This window comes from Tinamus guttatus, unplaced genomic scaffold, assembly GCF_059628265.1.
Source record: "Tinamus guttatus ecotype Peru unplaced genomic scaffold, ASM5962826v1 Tinamus_guttatus_pri_ptg000599l, whole genome shotgun sequence".
NCBI lineage: Eukaryota > Metazoa > Chordata > Aves > Tinamiformes > Tinamidae > Tinamus > Tinamus guttatus.
In genome coordinates, this window is record NW_028289133.1 from 894,882 (window position 1) to 914,056 (window position 19,175).

Consider the following 19,175-nt stretch of genomic DNA (forward strand, 5'->3'; position numbering starts at 1 on the left):
AAAAAGGGGGGGTACTTGGGCCATTCAACTGTCACTTAAGATACCAGAATATATTTAAGTGACTTCTTACTTAAGCCTTTTTACTGGTCCTCTGCACAAGGAGAGATTTCACTGGACTGAGATGTAAATGTTTCACAAGAGCATGATCCTGTCCCAACATGAAGTCAATCTCAACATTTCCATATATTTCAACTTAGTTCAGGAGCAACTACTTTATCATTTCTAAAATAAGTTGCACTTACATTCATTTACACTGCTGCAACTGAGAGCAGATTATGTCCCATAAATCAATATCGAAGTGTTGAGTATTATAATTAATACTTCTTTCACAACTTTCTGTGACCATTATTTTTCCTTTTAAAAATAAGGAAACTAACATTATTTTTAAAAAATCTATCCTTAAAATGACATTAAAAGTTTTTTAACCTAAACTAACAAAAACCAGTGAAATCAAAAGCTCATCTGACACTGAAATTCTGATTTTTCATTTTCTTTTCAAAGTCAGGTCAACCAACACCAAAGTACAAACCTGAATTTTGAATTTCCTGGTTACTATTAGTTTGAGTTCATAAGTTCACATTTGAAATGTCTTTTTTTTTGTTTTGTTTTAATATACGCACACATATAAATGAACATATATATATATTTTTATATATATATCAGTTCATAAATCCACAAGGAAGTGAAAGCTAGTACAGTCCTCAAAGTCTTTATGAACCATATAAAGACTTTAAGAATTGACATCATCAACATTTGACTGAAGTAGATATGTACCAGTCGTGGCTTTAAATACAAGGCAAAATTGGAAAGAATGTTTTAGTTTCTCTCAGACAAAAGCATTAAGAACATCTGTGGTTAAGCAAAAAGAATATCCAAAGAGAAGGAAAACTGTCAGGTGTGGAAAGTCATCCAAAGTCTTTATCCTTTCCTTCCGTAGCATCTCATTGTTGAGTTTAGATGCTCACCGGTGGTGATTACCTTTAAAGATGATCATGCCAATTCACTTTTATGCCTTTTGCTTTGGCAAAGAGTCTTAACACAAACATGTCAAGCAGGTCACAAAGGCACCCCACACCGTGTGACACAACCACCCAAAAGCATGCCATGTTTTGGACACAGATACAGAGGGTTCAAGGTTATTTGGAGGGAAAGACCATCCTGGAACTGACTTTTTCTCTTACAGTGGGAGTGAGGGGACAATCATTTTTCATTACTCAAATAATCCAATTGATCAATCTATCAATCTACTTAACAATCAGTCAATGCCAAAAATATAGGTATATCTCAACTTCATTGCCCTTTTAAAAAAAATTCACAGCTTAGCAAGAACATAGAGCATCTATAATGTCCCTGGGTATGGGAAAAGCTCTTTCACTTGGAGTCCCCCCATTGTTTGATGACAGCTATGCAACTTCATATTGGCATAGCAGTTTCTTCAAGTCCACTGAGTACATCTGACTAAATCCAGTCATAAGAGTGATTTTCTGAAGTCCTTCCTGAACTGGCTGATGTGATTAACCCAAGCAAGTTGACTGTATTCTAAGACTCAAAAGAGAAATATTGTGGAACATGCCAAAAGACTGGGGCGGATAGGTTTGAATAAAAAACCAAAAAACAAAAACAGAAAAAGCAGAGCTAAATCAAAAATAAAAATCAAAACCAACTTGAAAAATAACGATCATGTCCATTCACGGATTAATATCAGTTCGGCAACCAAGGATCACAACTGCACAGCAATCACTTGTTACTTTTGACTGACAATGGATTACTTGCAGATGTTCTGAAATGCAGATCATTGAGTGGGTGGCCTTGGCCTGTAGGTTATCTTGTAAATCTTTTTTTCATCAATGGTCTTGATTACAGTTGTGTATTTACAGTGGCTGTTAAAAAGATATATATATATACACATTTCCTTTGCTTTTCACCTCTGCGAACATCAAGGATGTTTTGGAGGACGTAGTGGAGAGGAGAGGAGAAAAGATGAAGTGATGGGAAAGGATGAGAAGGGAAGAGAAGGGAAAGGAAAGGAAGAAAAGGGAGGAAAAAGGAAGAGAAGGGAAAATAAACCCACAACACCATGAAAACTATGATTTTATTTTCTCTTTAAAGGGATTTTTTTTTGGTTTGCTTGTTGATTGATTTGTTTTCCTTAGCTGCTCATGTCGCTAGGTTCTCCGCATTTATGCTGGACATCCGAATCTGAGAGCTGCTCTTGCTCAGAATGGAGAGTTGTGTCCCCCCGTTCACTCCGCTGCTCGCTAGAGAAGGATGACGATGTTTGAAATCCACAGCAAAATACCGGTTGACTTTCCAGCTCCTCCATTTTCTCTTTATTTCTGATTGCACCTTTAGGGAGAAACTTCAAAAGGTCATTTTTTATGTACTTAGCCGCTCGAGGACATGCTGACAAATTATCAAGTTCAGACAAAAAAAAAAAGCTATTATTAAATTCTTCAAATCAGTGAAATATGAGATGATTTTTCTATGTTCAAAGAAAACAAGGCATGCTGTGGGAACAACTGCCTGGAGTTCGTGTCCAACCTCAGATAATTTCAGCATCCATAATGAATCATCCCACAGGTTCTTGGAAGACCTGTTCAACACTAACTTCAACAGAAACATTGTGTCAGTCTCTTAGGAAAAAAATAAAATATCTTGTTTTCACCAGTAACCACTACCAAATACATAAGATGGGGACAAAGAAAACTGTACTCCCAAAAGTTCTGGACAGTAAAGAAATAACTTTCTCAAAAAGGTAACTGGTTTTTTGCCAGGAATAGCTTCAGATACTGTAAGTAAAATCCTAGTGTTTTCAATAGGTGGAGACCATCTTCAGGTAATGCCTGAATCTCTCTTTCGTAATGCCTAAATCTCTTCCATAGGATTCAAAATAAATTGATTCGCTGTACTTGCGCTTCTTGCTCCACATTTTTGAAGGTCTCTGTTATATCAATCCTCAGACCTATGTCCTCAAATATAAATACATTCATGGAAATTTTGACTTCATTTGGTTTTGAAGAAGGCTGTAGCAGAAACATCCTAGGCGGAAAATCTGTGGATGCATGGATGCACGTCTAATAAAAACTTTGCCTTTTCTTTTTTTTTGGTCTCTTCTAAGTAAATGCCCACTCTCATATGCATAAACATCTATAATACTCTCCGTTCCCTTGATCTATATTAGCCTATACAATAACTCTGAGTAAAAGAGCATAAAAACAGGCAAAGATGTAGTGATAGTCCCCCAATATACTTTTCCAGCCTGTAGTAAACTGCTGTATCAAAAGTGCTCTGATTTTCTTTAGTATTCATTGGTAGGTTTCCCTAGACTAATACAGCTGTTCAAAATGGATCAGCATAGGCCAAAACGCTAAACAAGGGCTTATTCCATATGGATCCCAATCACAGGTTGGAAACTGGACAATTTACATTCTCCTAATGTAAATCTCCTATTCTTATAATAACCCTAAATTTCTATTTTTTATTAGTGTATAAATAGGTATCAATTAGACAGAGGCATATTACTTCCACCCGAAAAAAATAGTGTTGCATCTCTGGCAGGGATACACACAAGGTGGACCCTTTCATACTCTATATAAGTAGTTTTTAGACACGAGGGAATAGAATGCTGAGGTAGAGATTTGAGCTTTCTCAATTTGGGGAGGAATGTGGAGAGACAATAAAATGGTTTTAGTTTCTCTTGCTATATTATTTTGGCTAGGATGCAAGTGAAAGCCTTACAGGAACTCTGTCACATTATTTATCATGTCTCAGAAAGCACTTATATCCACCGTTAGCTTTAGATGTGACCTGATTATTCTTTTAAAACTCCCATAAAGGCAACAGATGAAATAACAGTTCTAAGGGGGAGAAATGGGTATCTGGCAACATCAGCTAGTACAATATGGATATCTGGTAACATCACATAGTGTAATATGAACACAGCCACCAACTGTGTGGCAAGGTGTGATCTAGAACTCACCTTCTAAGCTACATGGGATTATGTCGTGAAGGAATCCTGTCACCTGCGAGGTACCCTGACTAAGCCCATCAGCAAAGATGACCCATAAGTTTGCTTGACTACTTTAAGCAGGTTGTTGGTTTTTGTTGTTTTGTTTTGTTTTTTTTGAGAAGAAATCACTTAACTAAATGAACTAACATCCTACTGAAGCAGGGACCATCTTTGGTATTCTATGTGCAAACAATCATGGGATGTCTATCGCCCTAGAGCTGATAATAACAAATGGTCTGAACTTCCCTGTAAAGAAAGAAAGAAGTGATTTTAGGAAAAGTCTTTTCCTATTAGACTGCACAATAAAAGAGAATCAATGAAAAAGAAAAGGGGTGAACTGTATACATTTCCTTTAAGGCAGGACTGGATGGGAATAATTTCCCACTAGTTCAGAAAACCTTTATCTCAGACGTTCATTCTGGCGAATGCAGCCAGGGAAGTAATAATTTGCAGATCGGAAGATTTGAATCAAAATTAAGATTGATTATCACTTCTGTATAAACATACACACACACATACAAACAGCTACAGAAAAAGTTTATCGGGAAATGATTTCAGATTTTCAAAAATGAAGAGATGGAAAATTCTTCATAAATGCAAATTTATATTGTACCCAACTATAGAGTGAACTCCTGGCTTAATGTCTGGGTTGAATAGGCGGGCAAGCTATAGCATAGTGCTGTTGCATGAAAGAGAAGCTTTTATAGTACTAACCAATATGATAAATTAGACTTTGTCAAACTGTTCAGGTTACTGCTTACAATTTCCATGACAAGGCAATCAGTTTTAGGTAACGTGATGTGATACGATAACCATTTTCCATATTAACACTCTGTAAGTACTCTGTGCTATATTCTATAGAATGTGTTAAATCAACTTAGACTAGTGCCACCCACTGAATGAAGACAGGGCTGGGTGTCTGTTTTATCCTTTCCTTCTTCAAATACTCAGAATTAAAAATTGGAAGAAGCTGCTTTAAAGTCAGTTTAACTTTTTAAAGTCAGTTCCAGAGTCAGGTACCTCTGAAAGACAATTCATTTTCCATGTCTTAAATAGCTACAAGAGAATGAGATAAAACATTCAAGAATTTATTCTTTCTCCATATAGACAATTAAGGGAGCCTGGGATTGTTACCCCAGTCTTGGATGTTGAATATTTCAATAGATGAAAGACATCCTATGACTTTGATATTTCCTCTGCCTTTGTTACTTAGTAGAATTCTGTTAAAGATCACAGAGATCTCAATTTTGAAAGGCCTAACTGCTCTTAACTAACTGCTCAAAACTGTCCTTAAATGCCAAGACCAAAGCTACAGCAACCTCAAAACACAGTAATGTAGCTGTCACAATTATAATTTGTAATTCTGTATTTACAGTGACAAGTCCAATACTCAGAAATGTATCCTTTAAAAATGTCTGGCACAAGCTAAAAGAAGTAGAAAATCAGGAAAAAAAAGAAAAGAAAAACAAAGAAAGTATCATAAAACTATGAAGATCTGTTCGAAAAATTTACTGGCTTTCAAAGACAAAAAAATATTCTTACATTATGGAGAAAAGCCATCACCAAAATACTAATTTTCTATGTAGAATATTATTTTGAGTTTATCCAGATAGTTTTAGCAAAACAGCAATTACCAGCAATAAGAACTACTTAAACATCTGCAATATCTTCTCTTTGCAGATAAGGGTTTTGCCAAGTGCCCACGCAAACTGTCCAATGTCCATCTCATGCAAAGAGGCCTAAGTGACCTAATGTTGCTAGCCAGGGTGGTTGGGGGTCCATTTGTCATTGCCCTAGATACTTTAGTAAGATTCCTAAACTAGAAAGCTACTTGCTCATGGCTATTTCTGTAGGCAATGGAAAGATACAGGCACCTTCAAGGAGTGCTTCAGCCCAGTTAAAACCCAAAGCTCTATTGAATGCATTTGTGTCTCTGTTGAATCAATAAGGAGTATTGGGAAACCAGTCATTTAACCAAACCTAATAGTGAACATTAATCCAGGCCATCATCTATGGAAGAACAACAATTTTTATAATGAGGAAATTACTCTGTTTTGTTGAGACACAGTGAGATTTGGACTAAGATATCAAGGAATAAGGTAGATGATGAGTTACAGCTAAGGATTAGAATGAGTTAGTCCCACAAGAAAATGTGATGGGGATGGTGAGGGTGGGAGAGGTCAAATATTAAAAATCTTACCTCCCCATTCAAGAAACAATAGAGAACAGCAACAACAAAACCCTAGATAAATGGGAGAGAAAAAACTGTAATTCAAATCCTTCAGGAAATGCCAGAAAATAACTGGAGTTTAAAGAAACAAACAAAACAAAAATCCTAGTCTACAAAGCATATGCATATGCGAATAGACACATAGTCTGAGAACTAGGCATGCAAAATGGTCATAATGAATACAGATTTATTTTTAACGAAAGCAGAATTCTCTGTATAATCACCTGGAAAGATCCCAGTCCCAATTCAAACACTAGTCTCTCCCGCTTACTGACATTTTCAGGAGAAAAAGCAAACACCGTGTAGTGAATTCCAAACAAAGGGATAAGCAGTAGCGTAGAACGAGCCAGTCTCCTGTTACAATAGAATGAAAGAACTTTAATGCAGCCTTGTAATAAACAACTTTAATTAAAGAACACCCAACAAATATTTTCTTGCCTCCCGTTTGTTAAATATATGCATTATATACATATGCATACAAATCTACAACATTCCCATTTACTCCCAAACAATTATTTTACACACACCATGGTTTTCACCCACTTCTTCATACTCATACAATAATAGTACAAAGCAGCATATTAATAATGTTTAATACCCTGTATTGCTGTTTTGGTTTGCATTATTATAAGCTAGGATTTATTCTACAGTGCCAGACACAAGGAAGGCATGGGATTCAAACTGCTACCAAAACACAGTAAAAACCTTCTTGCCTAATTGCTTAACCACAGTGGAGTGTGCGGAACTACTTTTTCTTGTGAATATATTTCCTTATTGACCAAAAAAAAAAAAAAAAAAACACAGAATAGCACTGAAGACAGAAAAACTTGCATGCTCTTAAACTCATGATTACTCCCCAAGGTCTTGCTTTTGATTTCCTTTATACAATCCAAACTTCCGTGTAATTCCATTAGGTAACTAATTTCCATTGCATCAGAACAACAGGAGTCGGGAGGGAAATAAGATCCCGTTGGTCTAATCAAAAGGGTTGGAAATAACTGTTTGTACCTTCAAGTAGTATCTGAATATCGACAATATTCAACAAATGGAGGGTTCCACCAAAGGACATTGATCAGCTTTGATCAATGTCACTTGCTGATCAGGTAGCAGAAAAGACCCAAATAAAAAAGACCCACTGGATGAGGTGAGTGCTTTATTATAGCAAAGTGGCCTTCTTGGTCATTTTCAAAGGGGAACAAAAAATGACTTGAGTCCCTTCAGGGAAGTTCAGAAGATGATAGACAGAGGGCAGGGAAAGCTGAAATTGTGCAAAGACTTCTGGAAGAGATGTCTGTTATTTCAGTTTAAAATTTTGAGTCTGGTTATGATGTATGGAATATAGGTTTCAATTTGCTCCTTACATATCCAACTGGACGTCAATGAAATTGAAGGTTTAATTAATACACGTTCAAGAAGTCTGTGAGCATATCTAACACTAAACATTATCCCCTTGCTGGAGGCCCTCAGTTATGCACTGCGCTCTGATAGTGACAAACACACAGGAACACTTCTCCTTAGATGGCATTAAATAGCATATGACTCATTTGTGAGATGCACACCAAATCTCAAATCTCAAGTCACAAAAGAGAGGACTTTTTTAATGAATTTATACATTAAACAAATGTTTTTGTTTGCTAGTTTTTTTTTTTCAGAAAAAAAAAAAGAGAGAGAGAGGAAGCCGTTGGAACATTTTAATAAGGAGCATACAGAATCTCCATCTTTGCCAATCTCTAGAAAAAGTGATATAGTACTGAGCCAAGGGCATGGGTTTAAAAGACCTGTCAAGATTGCTTTTAGTCCTTTTTACCGACATTTTACCACATGGATAAAAAAGAACTGAAAATTTGTGGAAAATATTATCAAACAATAGTATTTCCATTAACAAAAAAGTATGCAAGGCATATAGCAGTGTCTTAAACCAGCCATGGATTACAAAGAAATCAAATGAGGGAGTAAACGGGACACAGAAATATCATTTCTCAAAGTCAGTGACACTGTGTATACATTTCGATTGAAACTCAGAATGTAATTGCTTATTCAGATAATGTATTTAACCTCAGCCATAGAGGATCAGCTTTTTTTTAGGGCCTTTTTTGACAGTAATCATATCTGATTATTTATACAACTAGTTTGCAGCATCTTTAAATACAATGTCATCTTCAACTTACTTGACATATCGTCTTCAGCCTTGTCATAAAAGTCATTAAGAAAACACAGAAAAAAAAACAGCACACCCTGAAAATTATAGATATATAATATCTACGAGGAGGAAAAAGTTGTTGATAAGAATGGTAAGAATAACCTTAGAGGCTATTAAGGGCTGTGTGGATGATAATGAATTGTGTTTTTTGATTGTTTGTTTGTTTTTTTCAAGAATACCAGGTGGGAAAAAAAGAGGACTTAAAGCAGCAGATGTGAGACAAGAAAGATTATGTGTAATGGTGAAATTAATTTGTTGAAGCTGAAAATTCGCTGAAATTCTCAGTTGTAGAACAGCCATAGAAACACATCCTCTTACTTTACACATTCTATGGGACAAACAAGGAACTCAGGAACATACTCAATGACCACTCAACTGCGTTTGAAATGGCTGTTTGGAAAAGACATGGACTTCAAGAGGTATAGCAAAAAAACATTTACATTCCACTAAAAAGAGGAATGTCTGAGGTTCACTTCAAAAAAGCAAGGCATTTTCCAAAGTTTTTTGAAGGTGACATTCAATTGTTGTCCTGATGTTTTCCTCTAAAATGGCTTAAAAATAAAATTCCCTCCAATAAAGTGACCATGAAAGTTAACCTTCCAGAAAGTATTAATCTAAAAAGATACAGATAACAATGTCCTCTGTTTTAACTCACTTCTCTTTTAAGGATGTTCTGCTAACCAACATAAATTACTGAAAAACACCTTTACAGTAAAAGGTAATAGAAACAAAAGAGTTCTACAACTTCTAAAACATTGTTCCTCTACACCACAGGACCCACAGCTAAGGGAGTTAGTGCATGAGGACACTTTTGGTTGTCATTCTTCTTCCTGTCTCTGAGAGAGAGGTGAAAAGGAGAGCGTAACATACTCTCATGTATGAGTTTACTCCTGCTTCAGTTCCAGCTAACCCCTCTGCACTGAAGATGTATCTTGTGCCATTTCTCCTGGGATTGTGGCTGCTTCTATTGGACTAATCAGAAAATCCACAATAATTTTTACTCTGTCAAAGAGTTTTTCATCTCGGGTTTAGAGGTTCCTACATCTCCATATCTTTGAGTCAAAATACCACAGACTGTCAAAGAATGCAGAAGACCTGCAAAGCTATAGGTTTTGCAGGAATATGCAGTTACTGTTATGCTATCTGGGTCTGCTTCTTTAAAGTAAGAGAATGGGTCAGTTTAAATGCTGAGGTGGAATTAGTTTGATTGAATATGGACTTTTACAGTGAAAATATCAAGTCATGCAGAACAAAATTCATTTCACCTACTTTTGGACATATATGCTGCAGATATTCATATTTAACTTATTAACATAATATCTTTAAAACCAGTGCAGAGAATCAGGCACTTTTTACAGCAGAATTCTGGCCTGATGTGGATGTGTCATCTCATTAAGACAAATCCTGTTATATCCATCAGACACCTACTGAATGAATACATTGACTAGCTTAAATTAATTAGGTACTTACAACGTAGACATTATTTTTTAAAAAAATAATTCTACATCAACACTTGCTGTATTGTCAATGAAGAAAAATAGGCATAAATAAAATAGCATCTATTTTATCTAGAAGATGTTAACCATAGTCAGCATATGACTTTCAAGAAACTCAGTTGCTTTCCTGACAGGTACATCTACTATTTAAAACATTAATCAGGTGTGTAGAATCACTTTAGAAGAGTTGAGGTAACATCTAAAAACAGGAACTGATTACAACTTTTCAGATTAAGGATTTTAAAAGCTGTTGAAGCTTATTGAGATCTTTATTCTTTGACACAAAAAAATGAAGTTTAATTACATTTATGGGATGGCATACAGGAAGTTTTTTTTTTTTTTTTTTTTTTTTCCTGGCTTCCTGATCATGTTGAATACAGTTTACTATTGACTATATAGAAAATTTCATTTATAAGAGTTTTCAGACTGACATCTTTCTAAAATACTATATTTATTTAGCAGGAAAATCATTTTGCTGCAAAGGAATTGTAAGAAGGTTTTGCTGCATCAGGATGTAGATTAAGCGGTAAACTTCATATTTAAAGGAGGTTCTTCCTAAAGCCAGGTCTGATTTTTCATAACTGGTAAAAAGATTCTAGTATTAGAGTTTCTCTGGGCTTAGAAAAATGACTTTGTGACAATTCTTGTCTCCTATTGTCTGTTTCTTCCATCTGCTATCGCACAAAGTCAATCTGTTGGCTGAATCTTCTGACACCTTCACTACACCATAGTGACAAAATCACAGAACAAGAAGGGCATTTTCATGATCTTGCCAGTCTTTAATATGTGCTATGAAACATAATAAAATGAGCAGGTTGGAGTTATTACAACATCTTCTTTTGTTTTTCTTTAATAGTTGCAAAGGTAACTACTGATTATGCTCCAGCAAAATGCTATACTTGTGGATTGATTCAGCAGGACCTCTATGATAATACTGATTTTCACTCAGAGGACTGCCATAAAATGCAAAAGAAATTTCAGCAGAACACATAGAATCTAAAGAGATTTCTGAAAGCTACATGCCTAAGCTAATTCTGTGAACATCTTGCACAAGTAATCAAGTGAGATGCAGTATGACAAAGGGATTAATTCATAAACGTCTAAACTACTAGTTCACTTTTTTGATTCTTCACTCTCCAGGAGCATTGATTTCAAACTAGATATTCATTATTTAAATATTAGGCTGACCCCAGAGAAAAATGACCCATATGTTTTCCTCACCCCTGGATATACACTGACAAAATTCCATTGTGTTCAATGGATGTAAGTTGTTCTACCTTGGATGAGAGTCTGATTTGCCCGCTCCTGCCCTATCACAATCATTCTAGGAAAATTTCTAGTAAAAAGTGTAACCTCTCTGTGTCACCAGAGCTCACCTCATTGATGTGTAATGAGGAGTAATTACTAACAATTGCTATGCACATGTTGAAGGATATAAGCAAGTGATTCAAAAATCTGTAAAAGTCATTGAAACATGGAAGGGATTTGGATCCGAGCTGGAAACCACTATCCAAACCCATAAATAACATCAGCAATAATCATGAAATTTCACACAAATAACCTTAAAATCCTCAATCATGGCGCATCAGCAAAAGTATAGAACAAAAAAATTCCACATGCAACAAGAACCGAAAGGATGCTGGCTCTCCAATTACTGCCCCTCTGCTAGTTTTAAATCATTTCTTTGCAACATGCTTCATACAAACACAGTAATGTCACAGGATTGCGTACACTTACAGGGTAATGGTTGATAGTTCTGACATCTTGCAAGAATGCTGGTTAGCCCTCTTAGGCTTACAGTAGCATTTCTGAACGCAGCTGCTGAATATGACAAGATTAGCATTTTTTTCAGCATATCGTGAACAGGCCAAGGTATGACAGTTTCAACACATTTATGAGACACATCACAAAGATGGAAAGCGGACACGAGGGAATGAAATTATAGCACAAGCCAGCTGCTTTACTGAAGCAAAAACAAGAAATAAATAATAATTAAAAAAAAAATTGGATGTTACTAGCAGTCGTGATATGTTAATTCACAAACAAGCTAGAGATTAAACAACTTGGAGGCAGGTGGTCAGCCTTATACATCAAAAATACACATGACCTTAGCAATCTTAGAGGGTACAGAGTGTAAGAAAGTAATATATTAAATGAATGTTGACTACACACTGGTGAAGAACAATTAAGTAGTAATATAAACTTGTAGAATATCTGAAAATGGAGTTGGATTCAAATTTCCTAATTTTCGCATATAACGCCCAACTTGTAAATAACTTATTTTTATTGGAGAGTGCTAGTATGGACACCAAAAGTGATTCTCAGCCCAGTTTCCTGCATATAAAGGGGATGGGAGTTCAGTATGAAAACTGGATGCCCAAGACCATTCTACATACTGTGTTATAGCAAGAACAGCTATGGAGAATGGAATCTTTACATTTACAGTTATCCGCCAAGAAAGATAGTCATAATTTGGGAAGGTACTTCAGGGGATCTGAGGGACAGGAAGATAGAGATTTTGTGCATGTTTTGGCAGGCCGAAAATCATATGGGAATTAAAAATGCCACTTTCTTCTTGGAAGAAAGTCTTCTTCTTCTTCCTTTTCAAACACTATTTTTTGAATTCACCTTAGGGAACAGTGGATATTTACAAGATACATTTATATCTGAGCCAGGTATCCCTGAATGCCTTTCAAGTCAGCAAAGAGAATAAGTCATCAAGAGAGAAATAAGACAGTTTCAAGGCAGGGTATTTTATATATCCACATTAGGACAGCACATCAAACTCCACTGACTACCTTGACCAGATCTCCACTGAATATAGAGGAGACTTTTAAATGCAATTGCCCACAAAGCAAATGTCTATGCAAATTATAGTTTATAGTCTTTTTTTTTTTTTTTTTTTTTTTTTGCAGTCTATGTCTTGAGTTCACCTAGACAAAGACAGAAAATGTATTTTATAAAGTAAACAATACAGTAGATGGAATAAATAAAAAAAATGTACTTCTGTCTACTGTTAAGTCCCTTAAGCCAATTCCATTAACTAGAGTTTCTCTTTTTCTTTTGGGTAATGAAAAGCTGACAACTATGTTCTGAGCGTAAAATATTTATTAGAATTTCTAAGCATGAGAGCTGAGAATAATGTGATATTGTGGGATATACACACTCAGCAAATGGAAGAAATAATAATCGCATTTCAACTTGTGAATTGAACCTCATTTCCTCAGGATGATGCTTAGGTAGTATATACGAAAATGATGGTGTTAATTTTACAGAATCACTTCTCTGACAATTTTTTCCACTGTCTCACATAACATGTCCAATTTCACAGAGCCAAGCTGTGAATTAAGACTGACCAAGAAAAAGGATTGAAATTTTAGAGACATTTCGTTTTTACTTTGGCTGAGATTTTCAAAAGGGAAAATAGAGTTTGAATACTTCATTCATTTTTTGATCATCTGAGTTGAAACACATTTTATCAGACCAATTTTTACCACAAGACTGATTCTCAGCATGTGCTGAGAAAAACAGTTGTTAAGATATTTTAAGTTACATAACCCGAAACATCTGAAAATCAATAATTGCTTTGAAAAATTCAGTCCTGGAGTGTTTTAGGGGTTTGTTTTCTTCCCAGAATATTTCTAGTGAGTAGAATCAACATGCCAATGTTTGTTTGCTTGCTAGAATTATTGAAAGGGACAGATTTGGTTCTGAAAATAATATGTGAGAGTTAACTGCTCCCCCACAGCCAGTGAAGAAAGGTTCACAAACTGATTTGTGGTGAAAAGTTCTGTAGCATTTCATAGAAAAATATTACTATTTCAATGCTGTCATTTTGGTTTTTATTTTTGCACCATCATATGTAACTGAAATAGAATTATTTTTCTTATGTTAGACATTATAAAGTGAAACAAAATGTTTAAAATAGAGAACTGATAGAACTCTTTTTTCTTTTTTTTTTATTAAAAAGGAAATATTAAAAGAAAATGAAGAGAGCAGAGGCAGAGAAGGCAGAAAATAGAAAAAATGGGAATGAAAGGAAAAATAATATAAATGAGGTTGTGGATGTCAAGACATTACATGAATTAGGGCAGGCTCTTTAGTCCTCTACAGGCAAACACAGAATGGAACTGGTGACATCTAACTATATCCGACTAAGAGGAATCTCAATTTTCTTGTCACCTTTATCTCGCTCAGGCATGGTAAGAACTGGGCATTTCCAGAGGCTGAGTTGCCCTATATGACAGAGGTGTCTAAGACATATGGGATGCATAGTCTAATGGAGGTGCCCAGGTCTCTCGATTTGACCAATAGACGACGACTGGACTATTTAGATTCAATACGAGACTTTAGACAGCTAAAGGCAAACAAGCTGAGTCTCACCGCATGGGTCCTGTGCATGGACTGCAGCTGCCTCTGGGAGGAAGAGGGAGGGTGCTAGGGTGGAAGGGGAAAGAGAACGTTAAATAGTCCCAGGATGAAATGAGTGATGCTTGATGTGGCTGAAGACCATCTTGTCAGGTTGGACACCTAGACATCTGGCAGGTTAGTGTAAATAAGAGAGTTAAAATAAATATATAAATAAAATAAACAAATAAACTGAAGCAAAGGCAGTTGCAATTCAATTGCATAGCATTTTTAGGCTTTTTCATAGGTACCTAAGACAGCTAGAATGAATATGCCAGTTCACAGGAATGAAGTTATGCTTTGTTACCAAGGCCATGTAGGTCCATAATGAAAAAGATGAAGGCTCTGCATTTAGGTCATTCATAGCACACAGGCAATGGCAGAGCTTATGGGTTTTCTCAGAACATGCAGGTGGTGGAGTCTTAAGGAAAACACAACAAAGGCAGAATTTGGTTTGTGCAGATTAAAACTGTACTTCATTAGGCATCTTTGAGCACCCTGCTCAGACAATTCCCTGTAACCTGACTGCAAATAGCATTGGCAACTCATCGCAGAATAAACATGCATCGGTAGGAGAAGGAATGTAGAGAAAACATATTGAAATAAAGTACTGAATATAAAGCAAAATGTTAACCAAGGTGGAAGTAGAAAGTCTGTATGGGAGAAGAGGAAAAAAAAAAAAAAAAGCAGTTATGTTGTGTGTTATTTATGTCATGTACTGCCTTACCTGTGGCTGGTATTGCTATTTGTGGGGGAATTATTTTCCTTGACACCCTATTTTAAAGATTTCCTAAAGCTAGACTTGACTCCTGGACAGAATACAAACTTTTTTTTATCAAAATCCTGGACTTGCAAATCAGATATAAATAGTTCACAAAACTGAACTCATATTTTGAGTAGGAAAAAAAAAAAAGTTGGTAATAATTATACAAGTCTATACTGCCTCAATCTTGACAGTGTGGACTGATCCAAACCATGTAACTACACTCCTGTCACTCATCTCTTATAGACACAGAATAAAAAACATGGGTGCATCTCTCCAAAACATTTATTTAATTCTCATCTCATCTGACTGTGGAAGTCTATGATATACATATTTATCTCTTATCTTGTCACTGCAAGCTCCCTTTGCAATCAGTGGATAAACAAAAGAAAAAGTGAGAATTGTCTGAACTTAAAAATCTTTAGAATGAAGTGATTTGCACCAAGAACCTTTTACAGTAGAGTTGGTAGGTCTTTTCTGACAATAGAAAGAGCCCAATATGATTAGCTTGCTTAATCAGGTGCATCCCACTCTGTCTTGTTAAAAGTACAACCACTTTTTATTGCACTTCATAAAAATGTCAACTCTATGTCTCTACTGTTCACTAGAAAACATGTCCAAAAGCCCTAGGAACAGTAGCTGTTGTTAAATTTCTACTCTATTTACCTATAGTTCTACTTTGCCTGCCACAACCCCACCAATTCAAAAGCTTTGAGAGATTTGAAGACCCTCTTCTCACAACTTGTTTAGAACAAGACAAACCATATGTGAAATCTCCTTTACATTTCTTGTCCAAAACTCAATATAATCACTTAACTTTAATGGGGAATATACACCTGTTGTCTGACTTTGTGATCTTTAAGTCTTTGAGATCTGTTATATTGGTTTAAGTTATTTTTTCACTCTCTCTTATTTGTTCTGAGTAGATGTGTATTACACAGATCAGTGGATCAGTTTTGTTTTCTTGCTTTCAGTGATTCAGAAGAACAAATGAAGATCTGTACTTTTGGTATCTAGATATCACTGAACATCTTCAAGATGAAAACTAAGATCTATGTGGGAAATCTCATGAAGTTCTTTTATGATTTTCAAAACTGCTGTGTTATAGAAGATGTGGAATGTAATATTCTACATATTTTAATTCCACCAAACTTAGATTTAATTCATTATAACTGAAATCTGGCATGATAATTACATCTAGAATTTGACAAGGAAACCATCATCACCTTCACAGGGGCTGAGGCTGGTTTACCACTTGCACTTCCAGACTATAGATACAGTTGAAAATTAATATTTCATTAATATGGATTAAATCTGCAATCATTTTATCCAAAAGTTCTGAGTTTTGCTCAGAACTGATACTTGAAGATGAGTGGTCAAGAAAAGCTAAAAACACAACTCTTCACTGGTCTTTGTTCTCTTGCATGCATAAAATGGGCACACTAGAATTGGGAAAGTAATTGCTGCATGCAGAGTTCAAAGAATTAAGAGATAAAATTTGTTATTTGTTTGTAGCCTAGAAAAGAAGCTGGTAGAAAGCTGGTAGAATTCAATAAAAGACCTACTTTCAATGAACTGTCCTTTTAAATAAGCTACTTGTAATGAATTATAACATCAATGTTACATATACCTCTTTCCCATATATTAACATTATATTAACATATATTAATGTATTCTAACAAACTAAATCATTCTCACTTACCCCAGAGCATAGCACATTGTCATGCATAATGGAATAATTCTGATGGAGGTGCATTAACATAACTTTGGAGTAGACACAGTAGCATGTTTAGTGAGATAAATGTAGCACACCATGTGAGATTCTTGAATGAATTTGAATTTAGGTTTGCTGTTTGAAATGAAGAATATGCATGTCCAAATTCAGCCATGAAAATCAGAGAACATGCTTAACTTATGCCTCACTGTCCTTAAAATAAATAAACAAACAAAATCCACAGAGAATTTATTGTCCAAGTCTGGCATAAAAAATAGACATTCAAATGTTATAGACAGATTTTTGCCCTGTCAATCAGCAGAGCTCACCATTGGTGTAACCACATTTTGTTTATAGAATTTGGAGCTTCAATTAGCCTGTTTTGCCTCACCTGCTTTATACTTTTCATGGTATCCCTGCAGACAGTGGTCCAAGTTTCATTTCACCTCTCTAAACATCTCTGATGAAAAGTGAGAATGTTGCTCCACTTGCAAAGACCTCACTTGCAAAGACAAAGACGTTCAAAGATTTGCAAAGACCACTTGCAAGGGCTCGTGGATTTAGGATCATATGATCGATCCCATGTTTCATTGGAAATACTGATGGGAATTACCATCTGGGATATTTCTCAGGGTACACATGTAGAGCAGCGGGATTACTAGACTATTATATGAGCCATATGCACACTCTCAGATTGTCCCAAACAGGAGGCAAAACCCATTTGCTTAAACCATCCTCACTGAGACTGAGTTGAGTATTAAACTATTGTAACTTGGCAGCTTTTTTGTCCATGATCTCCACAGCAGAAAGAATTCTTGGGCCATTAAGGAATTATCCAGTTAACATCACACAGTTCCTTTCATGCATATCATTAGTGAGAGCCTCATAAGAAGTTCAGCCTTCCAGATGAAAAAAAAACTTTCATACTGCAACAACATCCTTCTTAGCCACTCCATTCCTCTAACAAATATGTACCTTTTTGGAACACCTCAAAATAATCTTCAGACATAAAACTAAAACCATCGGATGTCATGTGTGTTAGTTGCTGAAGTGAGGCACAAGAAATCAATGACAAGGAGAAGCAGAGACACTAAAGGGAAATTAAACTCCTTTTGGTCTCAGTATGGTAGATGCAAAATGTGAATGGTAGCAAAAAGGAAATGGAAGACCATGAATACTGCTGTGCAGCAAACTCTGAAGGAAATTCAAAGCATGTTTAAGATCAGAGATGTCAGAATTATTCCCCATTCTCTGCAGTCTAGTAGCAACTGCTGCATGACCTGTTTCTTTGACTCCATTTTTAACCTATACACTGAATTCCAGGAGGAATTCCAGGAATCAGGAAACTGATTAAGGACCAAGTAACATTCAAAATCTCTCCCTCTCAAGCTAACAATGCAGCACTGTTATGAGCAATGTAGGAGGGAAAGGGAGAACAGCCAGAATGAGTAACTTGGATGCTCTCAAACTAGCTCTCATTTTGAGATTTCTGAAAAGTGTTCTGAATGTCAGAAATAGCTGAGACTATTTTTCATAAAGAGTAAGCTGCTCTGATAAAGGGCAGCCTCTATTTACTTCTAGCCCTTAATCACAACTCATGAAGATGCAAGGCCTTTAGCACAGAATGTTTTGCTGTTCTGATCTCAATGGCAGCTGAAGTTTACCAACATATATCAAAATTGGATTATTTACTTGGGTGAAATACAGTGACTTCAGCAACATATTTAGGAGATCTGATCTCCATTTTGTTTAGTAATCGTACTTCATTATTGCTAATTTTGAAACCCAAAGGCTCAATAAGTTACACATTAAAGAGGATTTAGTTAAGTTTGATTGATAATTGAAGTAATAACCTTTCTGTTGTGCACATGGCTAAAGTATTTGTGATACTTTAAAAAACAATGATAGAATAACTTTATATATATATATATATACACACCACTTCAAACATTGTATATGTATATATAGACCTATACTTACATAGGTACCCAGGCATGGACACAAAACATGTACACTAATCACACTGGCTTGAGCCTTCAGCTGCATTGAGTGCTGTTCCTTACCAGTGATGGAAGCCAGAGGGTCTTAGGTACAGACCTTCAAAGATATTTGCGTCCTAAATATCCAGATGCATGCTACTAATATTTCAATGGGTATTCAGAAGGCACTTGTTAGATCTTCTATGCCTACATCTCCTTTGAAATAGGGTTGTTTCGACTAATCCAACCCCTGCTGGCAATGCTGAAAGTATGAAACTTCACCTTACTGTTTATTCTTAGAAATATAGGAGGAACATTCCTACAAAGAGCAGCTCACTGTTGAACCTGACATGGCAGTGTCTTCTCCCTCACTAACT

The 19,175-nt window shown here is 35.8% G+C and overlaps 1 protein-coding gene across 6 annotated transcripts in view; it reads right to left on the minus strand.

Annotated features, from left to right (window-relative positions):
• Positions 1–2,057: 2,057 nt before the first annotated feature.
• The window catches only part of ADCYAP1R1 (ADCYAP receptor type I), a 94,181-nt gene continuing 77,063 nt past the window's right edge, over positions 2,058–19,175 (minus strand). The window contains exons 13-16 of one of the 6 annotated variants that reach the window (XM_088534790.1): positions 11,673–11,753; positions 6,464–6,593; positions 6,210–6,251; positions 2,058–2,346 (exon numbers count right to left, since the gene is read on the minus strand). In XM_088534790.1, coding sequence (XP_088390916.1) covers positions 2,158–2,346; positions 6,210–6,251; positions 6,464–6,593; positions 11,673–11,753 — 442 coding nt within the window. In that variant the 3' untranslated portion in view covers positions 2,058–2,157. Of the gene's footprint in view, positions 2,360–6,209; positions 6,252–6,463; positions 6,594–11,672; positions 11,757–19,175 lie in introns of all 6 variants that reach the window. The other 5 variants (XM_088534788.1, XM_088534789.1, XM_088534787.1 and 2 more) reach the window with 5 other exon arrangements.